This window comes from Xenopus laevis, chromosome 7L (genome assembly GCF_017654675.1).
Source record: "Xenopus laevis strain J_2021 chromosome 7L, Xenopus_laevis_v10.1, whole genome shotgun sequence".
In the NCBI taxonomy this organism is placed as follows: Eukaryota; Metazoa; Chordata; class Amphibia; order Anura; family Pipidae; genus Xenopus; species Xenopus laevis.
In genome coordinates, this window is record NC_054383.1 from 114511918 (window position 1) to 114531274 (window position 19357).

Below are 19357 nucleotides of genomic sequence, written 5' to 3' on the forward strand. Positions count from 1 at the left end.
AACTTGTAACCTGGCTGGCACCTTTATTTATAGAACTGTGCCAGACCTGCCGGTCTCTGATGTCATGAAAAGGGATGGGGCAGGCCTTAGCCTATAAGCGGAGTCTGCCAGAGCTGAAAGTCTGTCAAAAAATTTGTGTGGCTGTAGGCCCAATCTTGCCTGACCACAGGTGGCTGATAAGTTTTGGCCAAAAAGGTGGCAACCCTTAATTCCCCAGGTCCCAACCAAGGACAAATTGCCATCACCCTTTCTCATTTCCACAATAGGCTTACATAACCTCTATACCATTGTCTCCATCACAGAGTGGGCCATGGATGTCAAGATCTCTGGTGGACCCTACGTTCTATAAAGGCCAAAGGAACCTTGTACTTATTCTTGTATTTTTCAAATGAATCAAATGTAAATGGAGGCTGTGAAGCAGAACGTTCATGCCCTGCCCAGTTGATGCCCATTATAATGTAGATGCAGCTTGCTGGGTTCTCTGCTAACCAGGGCACTATCTACCCTGCATCTATTCAAAAACATACTAATTGGGGGAACTGACCCTAGTGAGTATTTATATGTAGTATGCATCTAAAATGTATCAACCACTAGATGGCATTGAATACTATGATTTAGCAGGCAAGGCAGGAGGAATTTAAGAAAGTCACAGTTGGCACATCCATGATCGTGCTGTGAATGTTATGCTTATTTAAGTGAACAAACAAATGTAGTCTGGTGAGGCGTGAGATGTCCTGCCCAGGCGTGCCCATATGCAGTCAACAAATTAGATGCAGTCAGAGATTGGCATGCCACTTACACCAGTGAACAGTAACACGATGAGGAGTCAGCACTCAACAGTATCAGACCACCATCACCTGGATCTATTTTATTACACCAATAAAGCCCACTAACACTGTGTTCAGGGCAATCCTTGTTGTATGACTGGCATCACTATTGCATTTGGGTGAGGCAGTAGCAAGCATAACAATAGCAAGTTTAAGTAACTACAGTTTGGGAGTACAGTTATACAGAAACTAGATGCGTTAATGACTCCAGTGGTACCAGGTACCGGTTTATGGCCAGGGCTGTATATCCATCACGTAGGCATCTGACAGCAGCTCAATACTTGGCAGATCAATGGTCGTCCAAGTATTGATGTAAGCTTTCTAGCAATCATTTCATGGGGATAACTTCCATCAATGTAACTATCTCTAGTATCTAGGGGCAGTCTCTGGCTTTGACGCTTTCCTTGGGCACGAAGTGGGAGGCTCGTAGCAAGGGGCTGGACCAGAGATTATTACAGGGCTGCCAAAACTCATCTGAATGACTGACAGTGTTGACTGTAGTGTGAACAGTGTGTGTATGTGGTACTATGGACATGATGCCTACAGCGTCCTCTGGGGAAGGGTTCTGGTGACACTAACTCATCTGGTTGTGTTTAGCTGAAACTATAGGAGAACACTGCAGGGCATTTTAATAAACCTTTAATCCAGCTGCTATAACCTTTATAACAGGGGTTCCCAAACTGTAGGACCAACAACCTCTAAGGGAGCTCGGAGCGGTAGCAGAGGAACTCATCCTGAAGACCAGATTGAATAAGAACTGGAAATGTTTTCCTCTTTAGTCTCCTAGATACACTGCTGAAAGCCCAGCTTAACGTTTAATTTGGATGAGACATGGGGAAACTATGTATCATGTCCAAGATATTCTTGGAACTATGGCTGAATGACTAGTATTCACCTATGTCTGTAACCTTGAGCTATAAGCTAAGTGACGAAAGGTTGTCAAAGGAGCCAACCATTTGTTTACACATTTATTGAAGAGGAATAACCAGCACTCCAAATTTAATGGTGCACACATGGTTGCATATTACTGGAAAAGACAGATGGATGCCAAATTCAGTTAGGAAGACGCCAGTGCACATGGCAATTGGGTTCCCAGCTTTTCTACAACACCTTACTGTCATGATTGGCTAGGAATTGTGCAAGTTTTAATGCAATTTACTTTATTTTTTTTATTTTTTTTTTAAATTTACTTTCTCCCAAGGAAGGTTGGATGCCAAATAATAATGACATTTGATGAACCTACTGTGCCAATGAATCATCCAATTATGGATTCAACTGTGCACCTGGCAGATGTGCCTGAAACTACTGAGGCAGGGGTCCCCAACCTTTTTAACCCGTGAGCCACATTCAAATGTAAAAAGAGTTGGGGAGCAACACAAGCATGAAAAATTCCATTGGGATGCCAAATAAGGGCTGTGATTGGCTATTTTGTAGCCCCTATGTGGACTGGCAGCCTGCAAGAGGCTCTCCCTGGCACTATACTTAGGTTTTGTGCAATTAAAATTAGATTTCAGGCTTGACATTAAAAAATAAGCACCTGCTTTGAGGCCACTGGGAGCAACTTCCAAGGGGTTGGAGAGCAACATGTTGCTCACGAGCTACTGGTTGGGGATCACTGTACTGAGGTATAAGACCTGGAATGGATTATGGTACTGATTTAGAGTGGACTGGGGAAGGGGGTCTCCATCTGTATGTACACAGTATTCAAGTGTTTCAGTGCAAATTTCCACTTCTGCCAGGAATGTTTCATTGTCATTGAAGTCCTTGTCAATAACTGCTTCAGTCCGTTCACTTGCGTTGCCCTTTTAATTCATGTCACTGCCCACTTTCCTAAAATATCACCAACATTACTGGTAAAATCCAGTTATTTCCTCTGGGAAGATGCTGAAATTCTGTTGTTCAATGTGAGATACTCCTTCATTTTTATTTTACTAACTAGTGCTAGTTTGTGTAGAGTAGCTGAGATGCCCCTGATATTTTCATCACTTCCACAACTGATTCACATGCTTCCAACTTGACTAGAAAAGTTGTAAATTCACCCCTTAGATATATCCCTGGTAAAGAGGACTCCAGTTGTCCTAGAGAAGAGGAGAAGTGTCTTGAGAAAGGGTGAAATACTTCAAAAGCTTTGGTTGTTGAATGCTAAATTCTTGTTGGTTGGACCTGCTGGAGGTCCAACCTTTGGTCATGGGGCAGGACCAACTTAGTTCATAGTAAGTTTACAGATATTCAGTGTTACATATGCTTGCACTATTGTAGGGTGAATAAATTGCAACTTAGGAACCCTGGAAATACAGTACATGTTAGCACATGGATTATGGGGGAGTTATGTTCATTTTGACCAGTACTGTAATTTAAAAATTCCATGCTGGTCAGTGAAGAAATACTGTATGAATATCAACTTTCACTGTCAGTTTAAAGGGAAAGTTCTCAGAATTAACTTTTTGTATTTAGTATTTAGTAGAGGACCCATCAATTTATTATTATTATTGTTATTATTATTATTATTGAACCTTTTGTCCAATCAAAGGGTCAACCTCAGCCTTGTATTTTATAATTTGCTAAAAAGGCATCCAATTCTTGAAGCTATCTAATGTATCTGCCAGTACAAACACTTTAGTTGGAACATTTCACAGATTTACAACTCTCACTTTAACAATCCCTTTTTGCACCTAAAATTCTGATCTCAATGGATGCCCTCATGTATACTAGAGCTAATGATAAATTAAGCATTAAAGAATTTATCATATCCCCCTTAAAGGAGAAGTAAAAGTATAATCCCGGCGCAGTGCCAAATATTAGGCACCCCCTAGCAATTCTAAACATTTTTATTAATCTCCAGGTCGATGCTCCTGTTCACTAAAAGCAGCACTGGCCTAGGATAGTTCTATAGGAGCACCACATTGCTATCTTCTTCTGCATGTTCTTTTCTTTGGCTCTGGGCCATTGAGCACTCACAATAGAGTGAAAAGATAATGGTGACAAATGAGCTTCTACAGGATTGCCCTGGACTAGTGTAGTTTTTAGTGAACAGCAGCACCTGCTTAGGGTTTCAGGTAAGCAATTACCTAATATGTTCCTTCTTTAAGCTCTTCTCCCCAACAAAGCCAGCCCTTCCTCATAACTGTTACCTTATATTCCTTTTTACCTGCATTATGGAGTGTGGACTGTCTCTTATGGGACTCATAAGCCAATATCATTGATTCAAAAGGCTGATTTATTTTACAAGCATACGAAAGAGACTAAAACCCCCTGTTTTTTAAAATACATGCACTTTGATAGAAACAAAGTGCGACATTCACTAAGATTCGTTGTTGCGCCAGCGTCCGCTTCGCTTCGATTCGCCGCACTTCGCCAGGCGTATTTTCGCCAGTGCTACGCAAATTCACTAAAATTCGAAGTTGCGCTCTGGGGAAGCGTAAGGTCGCGAAGTTGCGCTAGCATTAATTCGCCAAGCAAAGCAAAGTTACGCTAGCGATGGTTAATTTGCATACAGTGCCAAATTCAAGTTACAATGGAGGTATACGTATGTAGCAGCACTACACAAGCCTGGGAAACCTTCAAAAGCCCTACACATGTGCCCACTGTATAGTTAAGGTGCCATGAGTTAGGAAATGTAGGGGGGAATGAGGGTAGCCCCAAAAAATTTTTCGATCTTTTTCAGCCTATCACCCATAAAAAATGAAAAAAAAGGCCAGCGTTTTTTGGGACTTAGAAATTTTTTTTACTTTTTTTGATGCAATTCCTATCTACTCTATTGCACTTCGCCTGGTCTGAGGTGGAGAAGGAAGTCTGGCGTAAAAGGTAGCGTTCAGAATAATTTGTGCATCAGTGAATTTGCATAGTTACGTCCGTTACGCAAATTCGCCAGGTGTAAGGGTGCAAAGTAACACAAGCGAATTTACGCCAGCGTCCATTAGGGAATCGGCGAATTAACGAAAATGCTCTACGCTGGCACATTCATGCTAGCGTTAGGCGCTTCGTCGTTTAGTGAATTTGTCCCAAAATGTCTTACAAAACAGGGAACCAGGGTATGTGCATTGATCATCCCCCTCTCTTTTGTATGCTTGTAGCTATTTCTATCAGTCGCACTTCCATCATACTTGTATATTTTACTTAGCCCTGGAGTGCTCCCACAACACCACTTTTTGTGTATTTTGCCATTTATTTGTCAGCACTATTGCTTAGAAATATACGTGACCGATTAAACTAGGAGACTTAGAATGCTAAGCTTTAAAATGTAAAATTTTAGAAAATATGATAATTTGACATTATACCTTTAAATCTAATGACACATTTGTAAATAGGAAAAGGGCAGCTTGATATGGTGAAATGATGAAATATGTTTGTATGATGATAGTAGGGGGTAAACAGCGGTGACTTGTTGCATACTGAGAAAAGGCAGTAATTACAGGCTCATCAGAAGGGGGAAGTGTGAATGATGAACGGGGATTTCAGACCACGCAGAGTTGCAGTATTGTTTATTAAGGCAGAAAGGAGAAGTGAAGGTGAGTTTTGGAAATAAAAAAGTGCCTCTTGCTCCTCTGAGAGACACTACTGTGTTATATTCATAAACGTTTCTGTGCATCGACAGGACTTATTCTGAAGTATTTATAAAGCGTTTACTGCTTTATGTTTCATCAGTATTAATTGATTATGGGGGTTAAGAATGAAAGCTCTGCAAGGGGCATCCTCCTGGTTTAAGGAATACTAAATGAAAGATTTTCCAATTATTCATTTGCTCAAAAGCATGTGGAATGGGTATGATTAGGTGAAACAGATCAAAGTGGACTTTGTTCTACAATTTTAATGCAATATATAAATATACTCCCATCTGTTACAATGGCATTTAGGTTGGGGCTACCCATATGCAGGTGAGCAGTGCCACAAGCATGACAATCAAAAGAAATTACGAAGCTAATGCCCTAACTAAAAAAGGGAATGAGTAATGGGATATTTCGCTTTATAATTACATGAGTGTTATAGAGAGAATTTGCACAAGTATTATGCATAGCTGAGCTGAAATCTGAGCAGCACAAGTGGGGCCACAGCTATAGGGCATCTGGGCACCCATCAACAATGTTAAAGGAAGGCAGATTATAAAGTCTATAAGTTACAGTGTTCCCTTGCTTTATCATCTACTATAAAGCCCAGTAAACATTTGATGTACAGTATTTATATTATGGCCAATCTTTTGTCTCCCTTCTATCTGGTACCTAGGGTTGCCACCTTTTCTGGAAAAAAAATACCGGCATTCTTATATATTTATATTTTGTCCCTATTAATAACATTGGGATCAGCCATCATTTTTACCGGCCAGGTGGCAACCAACCCTACTGGTACCCGGAGTGATCAAATAGATGAGACGCCACCATAGGTCAATGGCATGGGGGTGGGGCGATTCCCAGAATTGCCCCACCTTTGACTCGAATAACAGTCACCTGGATCCTGCCATGCAATTATTAGGCAATAATTGCTCATAAATGCTCATCGCTGTGTTTCCTATAGATGCACCCTCCACTGCACCTGTGGGGCCCAGGGGTTACCATACAAGACAAGGGCCTGCTGAGCTGGCAATTCCATGGGTGTCAAAACACTTATAATAAAATGTTGCAAGAGGCAAACCAATGAGGCTGAAAGGATCTCGGCACGGTGGTGCACAATGCATTTCCCTTAAATGTGCACCACACGGTAGGCCATTTGGGAGGGTAGTTATGAAAGAATAGTACATATAAGAAGGATGTAATTATCTACAACACAATGTAAGCCAAAAAAAAAAATCCTCAGGCTGGTGCCAAACTGAGTAATAGGAAATGCTATGAAGTGTATGTGTCACAGGGCGAGGGAAACGAGCTTAAGGAGGAGTTAAAGGGAGCGGTTTATACAACCGGGTGACCCCCTCCTGGTTTCCTGGCTTCTCTCTGGGGGAGGGGACCTTCAGGGAATAGGGCAAAAAAGCACCTGGGTGTGTTATCTTAGAGAGGGGAAGTCCCTGCATGAGAACTGCTTCCTACAAACTGACAGTCGGAGTGTGACTGCTGGCTAGAGACAGGGGGGACACCGGGGGAGTGAGAAGGGACGGGAAAGCCTGAGACCAGTGTGGGAAAAAAGAAGAGGAGGGGGGTTGTGAGTGCAAAAGACAAAGTGCAATGTGCAAGGAAAGTAACGGCAGAGTTAACTGCTAGCAAAGAGAGGGGGAGTTTCAGGGCTGCAGAAGTTAAAGAGGATCTCTAGTTAAGGGAAGGCTCAAATAAGGGTTAGAGAGAGAGAAGTGGAGTCTCATGCACTGGGGCTGGAGAAAGAAAGAGATTTGATTGGAAATAGGGTGGCAGGGGTGAGACACTCAAAAGAGAAAAGAATCTTGGGCAGAACCAAGGAGATGGAGAATATGTGATTCCTAATGAGGGTGACAGACTGAAGCTGCAGGTGTCAGAGAGGCACAGGTATAAGTTCATTACGACAGGCACAGAAATCAGTTGAGTGAAACAGGTACATGGGCACGTAATATCCCTGCAGAACTACACGCACCCACAGACAGGTGTATGAAACTGCACATTTAAATACAGTTAAAAATGTTTTCGAAAAGGGACATACAGTTTGCAATAGATCCATAAGGACAGACAGACAGACAAGAAGAGAGGTGTAGTTGGAGAGATACAAGCATGGATGCAGGGACATAGGCAGAGACTTACACAGGTAGGTAGAAGTAATCCTGCAGTGGGCTTGGCAAAAGGGTGGAAAGCAGTAGAGCAAAGGAGAGGGAGGAGGAGTGAACAGATGCAAGAGGAGGGCAACTAAGGGCAAGTACAGGAAGGACAGAAACAGAACAACTTGCCCTCTGCTTTCTGACCATTAAAGCTGCTGCTGCTGCTGCATGGAGTGTCGAGGACACCCAGTCTAACCAATGGGCACCCCTAGAAGCCTGTGTGGTGGGGGCATGGAGGCATCTCCTTTGGATCTTAGCATCCGCAGAAAAATGGATTTGGCCAGTGTGGATTCTGCGCACAGCCCCCCAGGACTTCACTCATGGACAGTAGAAGCTGGAACGCTCAGCCTGAAAGCAGTGAAGCTGGAAAAAGTACAACAACCATCAGCAGAGGGCTCCAGAGAGTCATTGGAGGGACTAGGAGCAAGCAAAGACCAAGCCAGTCTCCCCATCCGAAAGCGAAGGTACCATCCACCTCTGGAGCATGAGGAGCACTTTGTAAAACTGACAGATAGGAGCTTAGAGTGGCCAAAGAGGTACCAAACCCCGTGCATGACCTTTGCATTGCCAGGCTATTATCAAGGTAACTCCCGTTTTGCTAAAGGATGACGTGGATTGGTGAATGGAGGGTTTAGACTTGAGATTTGTTTGAATATCAATGTCTTATGTAACAACCTCTGACCATACTAATTCAGAATAATTGTAAATGTATAATACCCCCATTATGCTGTATAAACCCTGGGAACTGTCATTTCAGGATGGGGCCACTAAAATGCAAAGGGTGGAAGGGGTGTAAGAAACCACAGCAACCAACCAGACGTGTCTTTCAATCATTTTATTTGGAGCAGATTGATTAAAGATAGTTGATTGGCTGTTATTGGTCCTCAAGTCCCATGAAATATAAAATATCTCAGTAACCCTCCTCCCAGAAGCTGGTTTATTCTTTTTACTACTATGGTTTTTCTTATGAGTAATCAATGTACCAGGGGACTCAAGGGGAACCCTGCACCCAATTATAGCTTAGGGCAATGGGTTGAACCCATAAATCATTTGCAACTGATTTTTCAGATTTGAGGACAATCATCAAAATTGCACTGATTAAAAAAAAAAAAAGCTTTAGTTGTTCATGGTTTTAAGGTCATATGACATTAAAGATTTGGATTTGTACAGGGTGTTTTGGCAAAATCTTAAAGGGGTTCTTTACCTTTCGATTAACTTTTAGTATGAGGAAAGTAATATTCTGAGACAATCTGCATTTGGGTTTAATTTTTATTCAACAGCTCTCCAGTTTGCAATGTCAGCAATCGGGTTGCTAGGGTCCATATTACCATAGCAACAATGCACTGATTTGAAGAGTCTGGACAATGAATAGGAGAGGGTCTGAAGAGAAAGATGAGTAATAAAAAAGTAGCAATAACAATGCATTACAGACAGAACAGCATTTGAAAGGAAGCCCTGAGGACGGCTCACATTCTGGAGCTGAAACTTTGAATAAAACACTTTTTGCTTTGCATTTAAAGTTCTATGAGTGCGTTTGGTGTTCTATACTAAGATTAAGTATTCCAGCACCTAGGCATATACCTGTGATCTGTGTGCACTGGCCCGTGTGTGTGTGTATATATATATATATATATATATATATATATATATGTATATATATATATATATATATATATATATATATATATATATATATATATATATATATATACATATATATATATATATATTTCTTTTTCTTCTGACTTTCTTATATTAGTGGAGTAAAGCCTGGTAATTACAGACCAGTAAGTGTCCTGTCTGGAGGGGTAATTATTTGCGGCCTTCTCAACAGATCACATTAAATATTAGATTTTGGGGAATAGAGTGAAGATTGAAAATCAGCTTTGTTTTACAAGGAGGCAGATTACGACTAATATGCTTAGTGAGTAGGAAAGTGGACAGCGATGTTGTAATCAAATTGGCATCCTTAGACTTTTATATAGTGCCAAATAAATTTGCTGATAAAATTAAGGATCGTGGTTCTTGGGAATACGAGTTGTAAATGGAGCATTGGCAGAAGGAATTTATACATTGCATAGTCACCATTGGTGCATGCTTAACTGGAACTTGGGGTACAACAGGACTGTGTTTTGGTAGTACAGGTATGGAATTCGTTTTTTGGAAAGCCGTTATACAGAAAGCTCATAATTATGGAAAGGTCATCTCCCATAGACTCCATTTTATCAAATAATCTGAATTTTTTTAAATGATTTCCTTTTCCTCTGTAATAATAAAATAGTACCTTGTACTCGATCCAAACTAAGATATAATTAATCCTCGTTGGAAGTAAAACCAGCCTATTGGGTTTATTTAATGTTAACATGATTTTCTAGTAGATTTTAGGTATGGAGATCCAAATTCCAGAAAGATCTGTTATCCAGAAAACCCCAGGTCTCAAGCATTCTGTGTATGGGACCTGTTATCCAGAATGCTCATGATGGATCCATGCCTTAAATTTATTATAAAATGATTTTTAAAATAATTTTAAAATTAAATAAAACCCAATAGGCTGGCTTTGCTTCCAATAAGGATTAATTATATGTTAATTATATCTTAGTTGGGATCAAGTACAAGGTACTGTTTTATTATTACAGAGAAAAGGGAAATCATTTTTAAGAATTATTTAAATATAATGGAGTCTATAGAAGATGGTCCTCCCGTAATTCAGAGCTTTCTTCATAATGGGTTTCTGGATAATGGATCCCATGCCTGCAGATTCAATTTGTGTGTAGATGTTTATTGGAATCTTTGCATATCCACAAAACAAAGCTTTATAGAACAACAGTCTGCCTTGTTCTTATTGGGGAATTTTGCAGATGGCAGGTTTTGCATTGGGAGTTCAGCTTATGCAAATGGTACTCATTCTCAGTAGCAGCATTATGGGGAACTCGTTTTGGAGAAAGACCTGTAGATATTCATAGATTGTAAAAAACAACTTTAGCAATAAGCAATGCCAGTCTGCATCAGTTTTGACACATGGGTTGAGAGTAAACTGTATTAAACAGGTGGTTTATCTTTAAGTTAACTTTTAATATGTTACAGAATGGCCAGTTATAAGCAACTTTTCAATTGGTCTTGATTAGTTATTTTTTATAGGTTTTTAATTGCTTGCCTTCTTCTTCTGACTCTTTCCAGCTTTCAAATGGGGGTCAATGACCCCATCTAAAAACAAGTGCTCGTAAGGCTACACATTCATAGGTATTGATACTTTTTATTACTCATCTTTCTATTCAGTCCCTCCCCTATTTTTATTCCAGTCTCTATTTCAAATCAATGCATGGTTGCTAGGGTAATTTGGACCCTATCAACCAGATTGCTGCAATTGCAAACTGGAGAGCTGCTGAATAAAAATCGAAATAACTCAAAAACCACAGATAATAAAAAATGAAAACCAACTGCAAATTGTCCCAGAATATCCCTCTACATTTGAAAGTGAACAACCCCTTTAACACTAGTATCCTCTGGAATCGTACCAATGGTGCCCGATACACAAAAAAGGGTGATGGAGTAGATGTAGAAAAATGGCACTAAGATACAACAAGCAAGGTTTGAAGAATTATAAAAACAGGACAGCTAAATTAGGATTACTACACCAGAGACGATCCACATAAGGAAAGATGTGATCACTAGTAAATATAGTACAGGAATGGGACCTGTTATACAGAATGATCAGAACCTAAATAAGGAATCTAAGGATTAATTATATCTTAGTTGGGATCAGGTACAAGCTCCTGTTTTATTATTACAGAGAAAAAAGGAAATCAATTTTAAAAATTTGAATGATTTGATTAAAACTGAGTCTATGGCAGATGACCTTCCTATAATTATGGATAATGGGTGTCTGGATAATGGGTGTCCGGATAACAGATCTTTCTGGATAATGGGTGTCCGGATAACAGATCCCATACCTGTACTGTATACTATACAAACACTTAAATATCCTGTAAAATGTATCATTATAAATGTGCTGAGTGACAATATTAGTTATTAGTTCCTTTTGCCCCCCGAGGGAAAGGAGCGCCTTTCTTTATGACTTCTAATATCCTTATAATTAACATTATATTATGAATAAGCACACTAGATACACTCTGTGAGATTATAAGCGAGGAAATTTCACGCAAACTAAGGTATTGAAAAAGTGCCACCTAATTATTAATTATTCCATAAGATTAAGGAAAATAATCCGAGTGAATTAGCTTGTGTGTCTCTTTCATCTTTAGTTACTGTGCTGTGTTTGTATGTAATGTAAAGAACAGAGGAAGGAGTTAACCACGGGCACGCATGGCTTGCCTCATGGCAAAGTGCCCCTGATCCTATATCCGTCTTGGCCTATTTTTTTCCATTGTATATTTGCTATATTTGCATTTAATGCATTTATTTCCATAGTTTGGAAGGTACTCATGGCACCTTGTCTGTGTCCTGGCTGGGACCTTTCCAAAGGGCCAGAACTAGGGGTAGGCAGAAGGGGCGTGTGCCTGTGGCACAAATATGGAGGAGCTCCAAAAAGATCTGCCAGAAGTGCGGAACACAACTAGTAAAAGGCAGGAAAAGAGGCATGTGCCTATGATGCAAAGGTGGAGGGGCGCTAGACACATACCTCTTCTGCTGGCGTCCCCTAGTTTGGACTCTTGTGTCTACTACCACCTGCAGCTCTTCTTGTATCCTTGGCACACGTGTGAGCTCTTCTGTGCATGTGCACACACGCACTTGTTCATTCACATGCATTAAACGGGGGCAATGTAGTCAGCCGGGTTGCCTACGGCATCCCACTGGCTTGGCCCAGCACTTCCAGTCCCCCTTCCTTAGGCTCACAGTGTTATGCAATCCCTCCCACACATTGTTCTATTATAGATTCTGCCACATGAAGTAATTCTGTTTTCCAGAAAATCTGTGTGCCATTCACTATGGAAAGCAGAGGGACTTCAGATTCCAGAATCCATTGCTTCACTAGGGTACAAGGTGAGGATGGGGTTGTATTACACCGTGAGCCTAAGCTTGTGAGTAACTGGCCCCATTCAAGCACACAGATAGCGCCGGATTCAGTGGGCGGGCATCCGCCCGCATGCCGCCCTCCCTGCAAGCGCCGTGCAAGCTGTGCTCCCCACTTCTCCCCGGAAACTGGCAGGGTGGCATGCCGCCCCTAATATTTTGCCTCCCCAAATCCGGCCCTGCACACAGACAGACTAACATGCTTCATTTTCAATCTGTGGAATAAGATATGTGTAAAAAATCCATTTATATTTATTTCTGGAAGCCAAGGTAGTGTTGATGCACCTTTTCTACATAATCCCAACTGAAGAGCTCATGTCAAAAAGAGGGGTATATTATATAAGGTATTAAAATTTGTCTAGAGGGGAATGATAAGGTGCTGAAATAGCTGTCTGGATTCTTTTGCAGCAATTCAAAACGTTCTTTGCTGTCAAAAAACATGTTGTTGCTCTCTGTAAAGTGAAAGGTATAAGTACTGTGTGGTTGCCAGAGCCAGTGGTGCACACATAATCTTTTATCCTTGTAAAGGTATGGGATCTGTTATCCACAAACCCATTATCCAGAAAGCTTCAAATTACAGAAAGGCCATCCTCCATAGACTCCATTTTATCCAAATAATCCAAATTTTTAAAAATGATTTCCTTTTTCTGTGTAATAATAAAACAGTAGCTTGTACTTGATCCAAACTAAGATATAATGAATCCTTATTGGAACCAAAACCAGCCTATTGGGTTTAAATAGTAGACTTGAGGTATGAAGATCCAAATTATGGAAAGATTCCTTATCCAGAAAACCACAGGTCCCATACCTGTACTTACACCTTCTCCTTGCCTGTCATCCACAACCCTGCCTTATTTTAATTTGCTGAGTCCAGGCAACCCCAAGATCACTGGAATGGAACAAGAAAGGGTGGACTTTGGTTTTAATTAGTAAAGTGCATGCACTTCAGAGTGATCTAGTAGGAGTTTCAGGTGGTTCCCCCTAAAGCAACAATTCACAGAATACACCATAGAGCTTAACCACATGCAAATTGCACACTAACAAACAGCAGGGCAATATATTTTGTTGGACACATGCATGCGCTACACATATTCAGTCCAGTCTGGAGCATTTGTGTCCAAAGAACATAAAAGAACATAAAATTAAACCTTATTATAACTTTGAAAACAGCTATGTCAGGGGTCTCATTGCAAAATTGGTGACTGATTGTTTGTAACTTATTCTGATGCTCCATCTATCCCCCAAATCATTCTCATGCCAAACTTCCATGCATTGTTACAGCTACCTTATTGGCTACTGTAAGTCACTCGATAATCATCTGCCTCCTTGTTTCCACATGTCTACCTATCAAGACATCCTATAGGTGGCCATACATGGGCAGATTCACACGGTTGGATAGGTTGCCAAATGAGTGGATATGCCCAACAGGGCCCAACATTCAGATCACAACACCAGGAATGCAGACGGTCAAATATCTGGCCAAAAATTGGGCAGGTTTAAAAACCCAGTCGGATTGAGGACCGCAACGGTTTGCGGTCCTCGATCTGACAGGATTTTCAAACCTGCCCAATCAACATCTGGCTGATTTTTGGCCAGATATCAGTCAAAGAAGCCCGTTTGACCTTCACATGCAATAGAGTACTTATCTGGCATCTGGAAGTATACATTCTGTAGGGGACAATGCTACTTAAATAGCAGAATGGGATCATGGGACAAGTGGTGTTGTCCTGTGTGGATGCACAGACTGATCATCCGAAACTCTCTTCTCCAGTTCTGTAAAAATCCTTCCTCTGCCTGTGTCCCTTTTGCAAAGCTCTTATCTGTCCAACTGGGCTTCCCTTACTTCTCCCCTAGATATTACAATGGGGTTAGATAATTAAAAGGGCATGGCAGCCTCTCCTGATTCTCTTCTGCACACAGAAAGCTGATGTGTTTGTCCTGGGGATCACATGGGGAATCCCCAGGGAACTCTTACTGAGCTTAATACTTTGGTATTGCTCATGGTTTTCATAGTGCAGGGACATTGCATGGAAGCCTCCTTAGATGCAGGACAAGGATCCAGCATCTCTAGTTTTGTAGAGTGTAACCCTTTTGGTTTAGTTTCATTCTACACAGTTTGCCATTTACAATGCAGTTTAATTAGATTCAGTCCATAATATAAGAATATGTCTAGGTTCTAGAGCACCATCATAAAGCTCCTTAGATATTGCAGTTCTGCCCTTGTCTAATTATTGGCAAAAAGGGGCTACAGAACTTGAACTTCTCTACTAAGCTCTCAGACAGCTCTTGGGCTCACCTATCATAGTGTTTACTAGGCTCCTCCATCCTGTTTAATGCAATAGACGACTTTTGAGAAAGAAAACCACTTCAAAAACAGAGAATTACAGAAAATCACATGGTTTCTCTTAGCATCGCTGGTATATTTTTTTTTAATCTTTGCAGTAACCAGCGAGTACGCTGAGCTCCTGAAAAGCATCTGTCTGATCTTCAGATCAAAGGAACATTTTTTTTCTGAAGAGAAAAACACAGAATCTATATATGCAAATATAATCACTACCAAGTAATATGCAGGGAATGTCCCTATGCAAAAAAAAAGTCTGCTGAGGATAGATGATGAGTAAAAATGATCTGAAAATTGAACACCTTGGTGCATGCTGACTGAAGTTCACAAGCACTCATGTGAAAAGAAAGCTGTTCGGGTTCTTACTGATGTTCTATACTGAAAACCAAGATGAGATTTTTCTCCTGCTGATCTCCTAAAGCTGACCATGCAATGGACAGCATAAGCAGCCAACGTGGCACCTCCAAACTAAGTTGGCAGTTGTTAGCTATTTTATGGAACCTGTCTGATGGCCTGCCCAACCAATATCTGGCTGAACATTTTACACTGATAAGGATTAGTACCTAGAAAAGTAACTTTCCCTCTGCTCCACCCTAGGGCTTCCTACTACTGAATTCCAGATGCCTTTTACTAGATTTGTACAATAATACTGACATTGTACTGTAGTAATCTGCAAGCTGTAGTCATCCCATTTTATTTTTTGTTCGGACAGATATATTCAGGGCTCTTCAAGAGGTTGTTCTATACTGAAAGCTAAGATGGAATTATTCTCCTGCTAATATCCTAAAGCTGGCCATACAAGGGCCAAAATAAGCAACCACTTTTTCTCCTCCAGACTAAGTTGGAAGTTTGTTGGCTGTTGTATGTGACCAGTATCTGGCTGAAAATCTTACATGTATCTATTGGACATCTTGGAATGTATTTATGGGTGAGGACCACAGCAGCCCCTTGATGCAGTCCTCTACCGATGGGTCTGCACAGAACTACTTTTGACCTGATCTTTAGTCCAGGGGAAAAATTATAAGATCAGGTTGGTTTGGCCCAGAACGTTCTTTACACGTATACTTATCTTTACACACTGTCCCACACCTTCCCTTGACACCATCTTGCCCTACTATGTATACTTTCCTACAGTTGCAGCCCCTTCCACTGTGCCATTTTGCTTTATTACAATGCCCAAGATATTCACAATTTTGAAGTTAACAAAAGCTGGATAATGGGCTCCTTTATACTACTGGGTGTAGTGCTAGTGCAATTTAGTTCAGGCTTTCCACTATTGTATCTCATCATTGGTAGGTCACCTGCACACACTGATAATGATAGAATTACTCTTTACAAGTACATTAGAGGGCATTATAGACAGCTAGAGGAAGATCTATTTTTCTATTCAAATTGATAACTTTCAGAACCTGCATTTGAAGCAACGTAGGTGGTTCTTCACAGTGAGGACAGTGAGGTTGTGGAATGTCCTGCTGGGTGATGTTGTGATGCTGATTCTGTTAATGCCTTTAGGGTTGTGACACAGGGCAGATTCGGGGAGATTTAGTCACCTGGCGACTATTTGCCTCTTATATTGGGCGACAATCTCCCCAAACTGCCTTTGCTTGTCTTCCTGTCCGCTATAATGAAAAGTCCGAAGTTGTCTCACGAGAAAACTTCGGGCAACTTCAGAAAATGAAGCACCGCGTGTGCTTTAGCGCAGGCGACTTTTCATTATAGCGGACGAGAAGACACGCAAAGGCAGTTCAGGCAGAGTGTCGCCCAGACGAAGAGGCGATTAGTCGCCCGTGTGTTTCAACCCTTAACAGTGGTTTGGATGATTTTTTGGACAAGCATAATAGCCAAGGCTATTGTGATACTAAACTCTACAATTAATATAGATATTGGTATATATATATATATATATATATATATATATATATATATATATATATATATATATATATATATATATATAGTTTATGTGAATGTAACTATGGAGGGGGTGCTCTGAGTTTCAATTGGAGGGGTTTGAACTTGATGAACTTTGGTCTATTTTCAATCCAACTTAACTATGTAACAATGAGTGATTGAACAAAAGTTGCAATTTGCAGCACTTAGTCTAATACTATAATAATGTGTGCAATCTGAGTGAAAGATCTCCAATATTGTTTCTTAAAAAAGCTCAATATTTTTCATCAATTCCTGTCTAAAGAATCACATTTTAAAGTTAAATCACCTGCACCAATGTGCTGCTAAATAGTGCTTTAAAGGCATCTTGGTCCTGAGAAGCATTCACCTGTTGTTCTATTGTTTGGTCATTTAAAAGGTTTATTTTACATTTTATTGGTCACCTGTGTTTTGTAAGGATATACAGTATATCAGGTATAAGTTACAGTGATACAGTACACCAGAGCCATGAATAATCTGTAAATGCACTTGGTGTTGTCACAAATTACTTACTGACATTTGAGCATTATAAAATGTAATGTACCCCCTACTGTAAAATATGAGAATATTAGATGTCAGCTCAGCGTTCCAGGATATGTATAAATACAGCCAAGATGCAGCCTTGTGCCTTTATCAGCCCCTGGACCTCCTCTGTGACTAATTTCCATATAATATAAACAAAGAGCAATAATAACCTTTACAAAAATATATGCATAAACAATGCTTAGTGATGTTATCAGTAAAACTGGTATTTCATAAGAAGTAATATGTCCCCCTGAAGCTTTGTGCCCTTATAAGGTCATGCATGTTTTGGGGACTGCACATGTCCTTATAATTCATAATGGAGGTACACTATTCCCTGTATATTCTTCACTACAGTATACATTATCCCTAATATTGCATGAGTGATACTCAGACGTTCCTGAGCATTAGACATCAGCTTGTAGCCTTTGTCTTAATATGGAAATGGACCTCCGTATTTCTTATATTTCTGTATAACTCAGGCTGCAGCCTTGTGCCTTTATGAGGTCACATAATGCCTTTAGTAATTTCCTAATATCCTTTATAATTTACAATAGGGGGTACAATTCCCCTTATAATATGTGAATGATACTCGGATTTCCCTGTATAACTCAGGCTTAGGGCTTGTGCCTTTATATGGTCACAGAACTCCTCAGTGACTTCTAATAGTCTTATCATGTATAGTAGGGGGTAGGTTATCCCTTATAATACATATGTGATACTCAGAGTCCCTGTATAACTCAACCTGCAGCCTTGTGCCTTTATATGGTCCCAGAACTCCTCAGTGACTTCTAATAGTCTTATCATGTATAGTAGGGGGTACATTATGCCTTATAATACATATGTGAAACTCAGAGTTCCCTGTATAACTCAACCTGCAGCCTTGTGCCTTTATATGGTCACAGAACCCCTCGGTGACTTCTAATATCCTTATCATTTACAGTAGGGGGTACATTTATCCCTTATAATACATAAGTGATACTCAGTGTTCCCTGTATAACTCAGCCTGCAGCCTTGTGCCTTTATATGGTCACAGAACCCATCAGTGACTTATAATATGCTTATAATTTACAGTAGGGGTACATTATCCTATATAATACGCAAGTGATACTCAGCTAGGCATATATATTTAGTAGCCAGCACAGACTAGTTATATCTTCATAGGTCCAGGTCTGTTAGTAGCCATTTATTCCTGGAACAACATAACTCCGTTCCAAATTAAAATACTTTATAAAGCCACTGGCACAGAACACAATATCCAGCAGTGCATCAAGCCAAGTCCCTATATTGAACTCAATTGTTACCGAATATCAGGTAGAACACCCAGAAACTTTACTAATCAAACCACACACCCAGAATCTGCACAGACTGGTCTGCACTTAAGGAAGTTGCATTGTTCCGGCAGTGCACATGGAGGGGGTGAATGTATGACTAAGTGCATTTATCAGGCTTTGCCCCTTGACACTGCACTGATAAAGATATGCAACTTTCCGTTTGCTTCCTACTACCGGATTCCAGCTGCCTTTGATCAGATTTGTACAGTCGTACTGACACTTTCCTGTAGTAACCTGCAAGGTGTGATCATCGCCCCTTTTAATTTTTTAGTTCAGTATTTTATAGTGAGTTCAGTTACCCTTTTATATATTCGATCATATACATTCAGACAAGATGAACATTGTTAATAAACTACGGGATGGGCGAATTTCTTCGCCTTGTTTCGCCGCGGAATTAACGCCCATAGACTTATATGGCGTCAAAAAAAAAATGCAAGTCAAAAAAATGTTGTCGCCCATAGACTTTAATTTGCGTCGGCAAAGTTTCGCCAGCGACTCATTTTTGGCGAAACTAAGCGGGTCAGATTCGCCCATCCCTACGCCCCATGCCAAATGCCTTGTTCCCTCAACAAGGTCACTTGTTGATAGAAAAGTGAAAGCAATAACCTGATTATCACGTTGGATCTCGGCCATATATAATTTAACTATATTTTCTGGGCCATTAGCT

The 19357-nt window shown here is 40.5% G+C and overlaps 1 protein-coding gene across 1 annotated transcript in view; it reads left to right on the top strand.

Annotated features, from left to right (window-relative positions):
* The first annotated feature begins 6794 nt into the window (after window positions 1-6794).
* bcl3.L (BCL3, transcription coactivator L homeolog) overlaps window positions 6795-19357 on the top strand; it is a 41456-nt gene continuing 28893 nt past the window's right edge. The window contains exon 1 of the mRNA XM_018226324.2: window positions 6795-8116. Coding sequence (XP_018081813.1) covers window positions 7732-8116 — 385 coding nt within the window. The 5' untranslated portion in view covers window positions 6795-7731. The remainder of the gene's footprint in view (window positions 8117-19357) is intronic.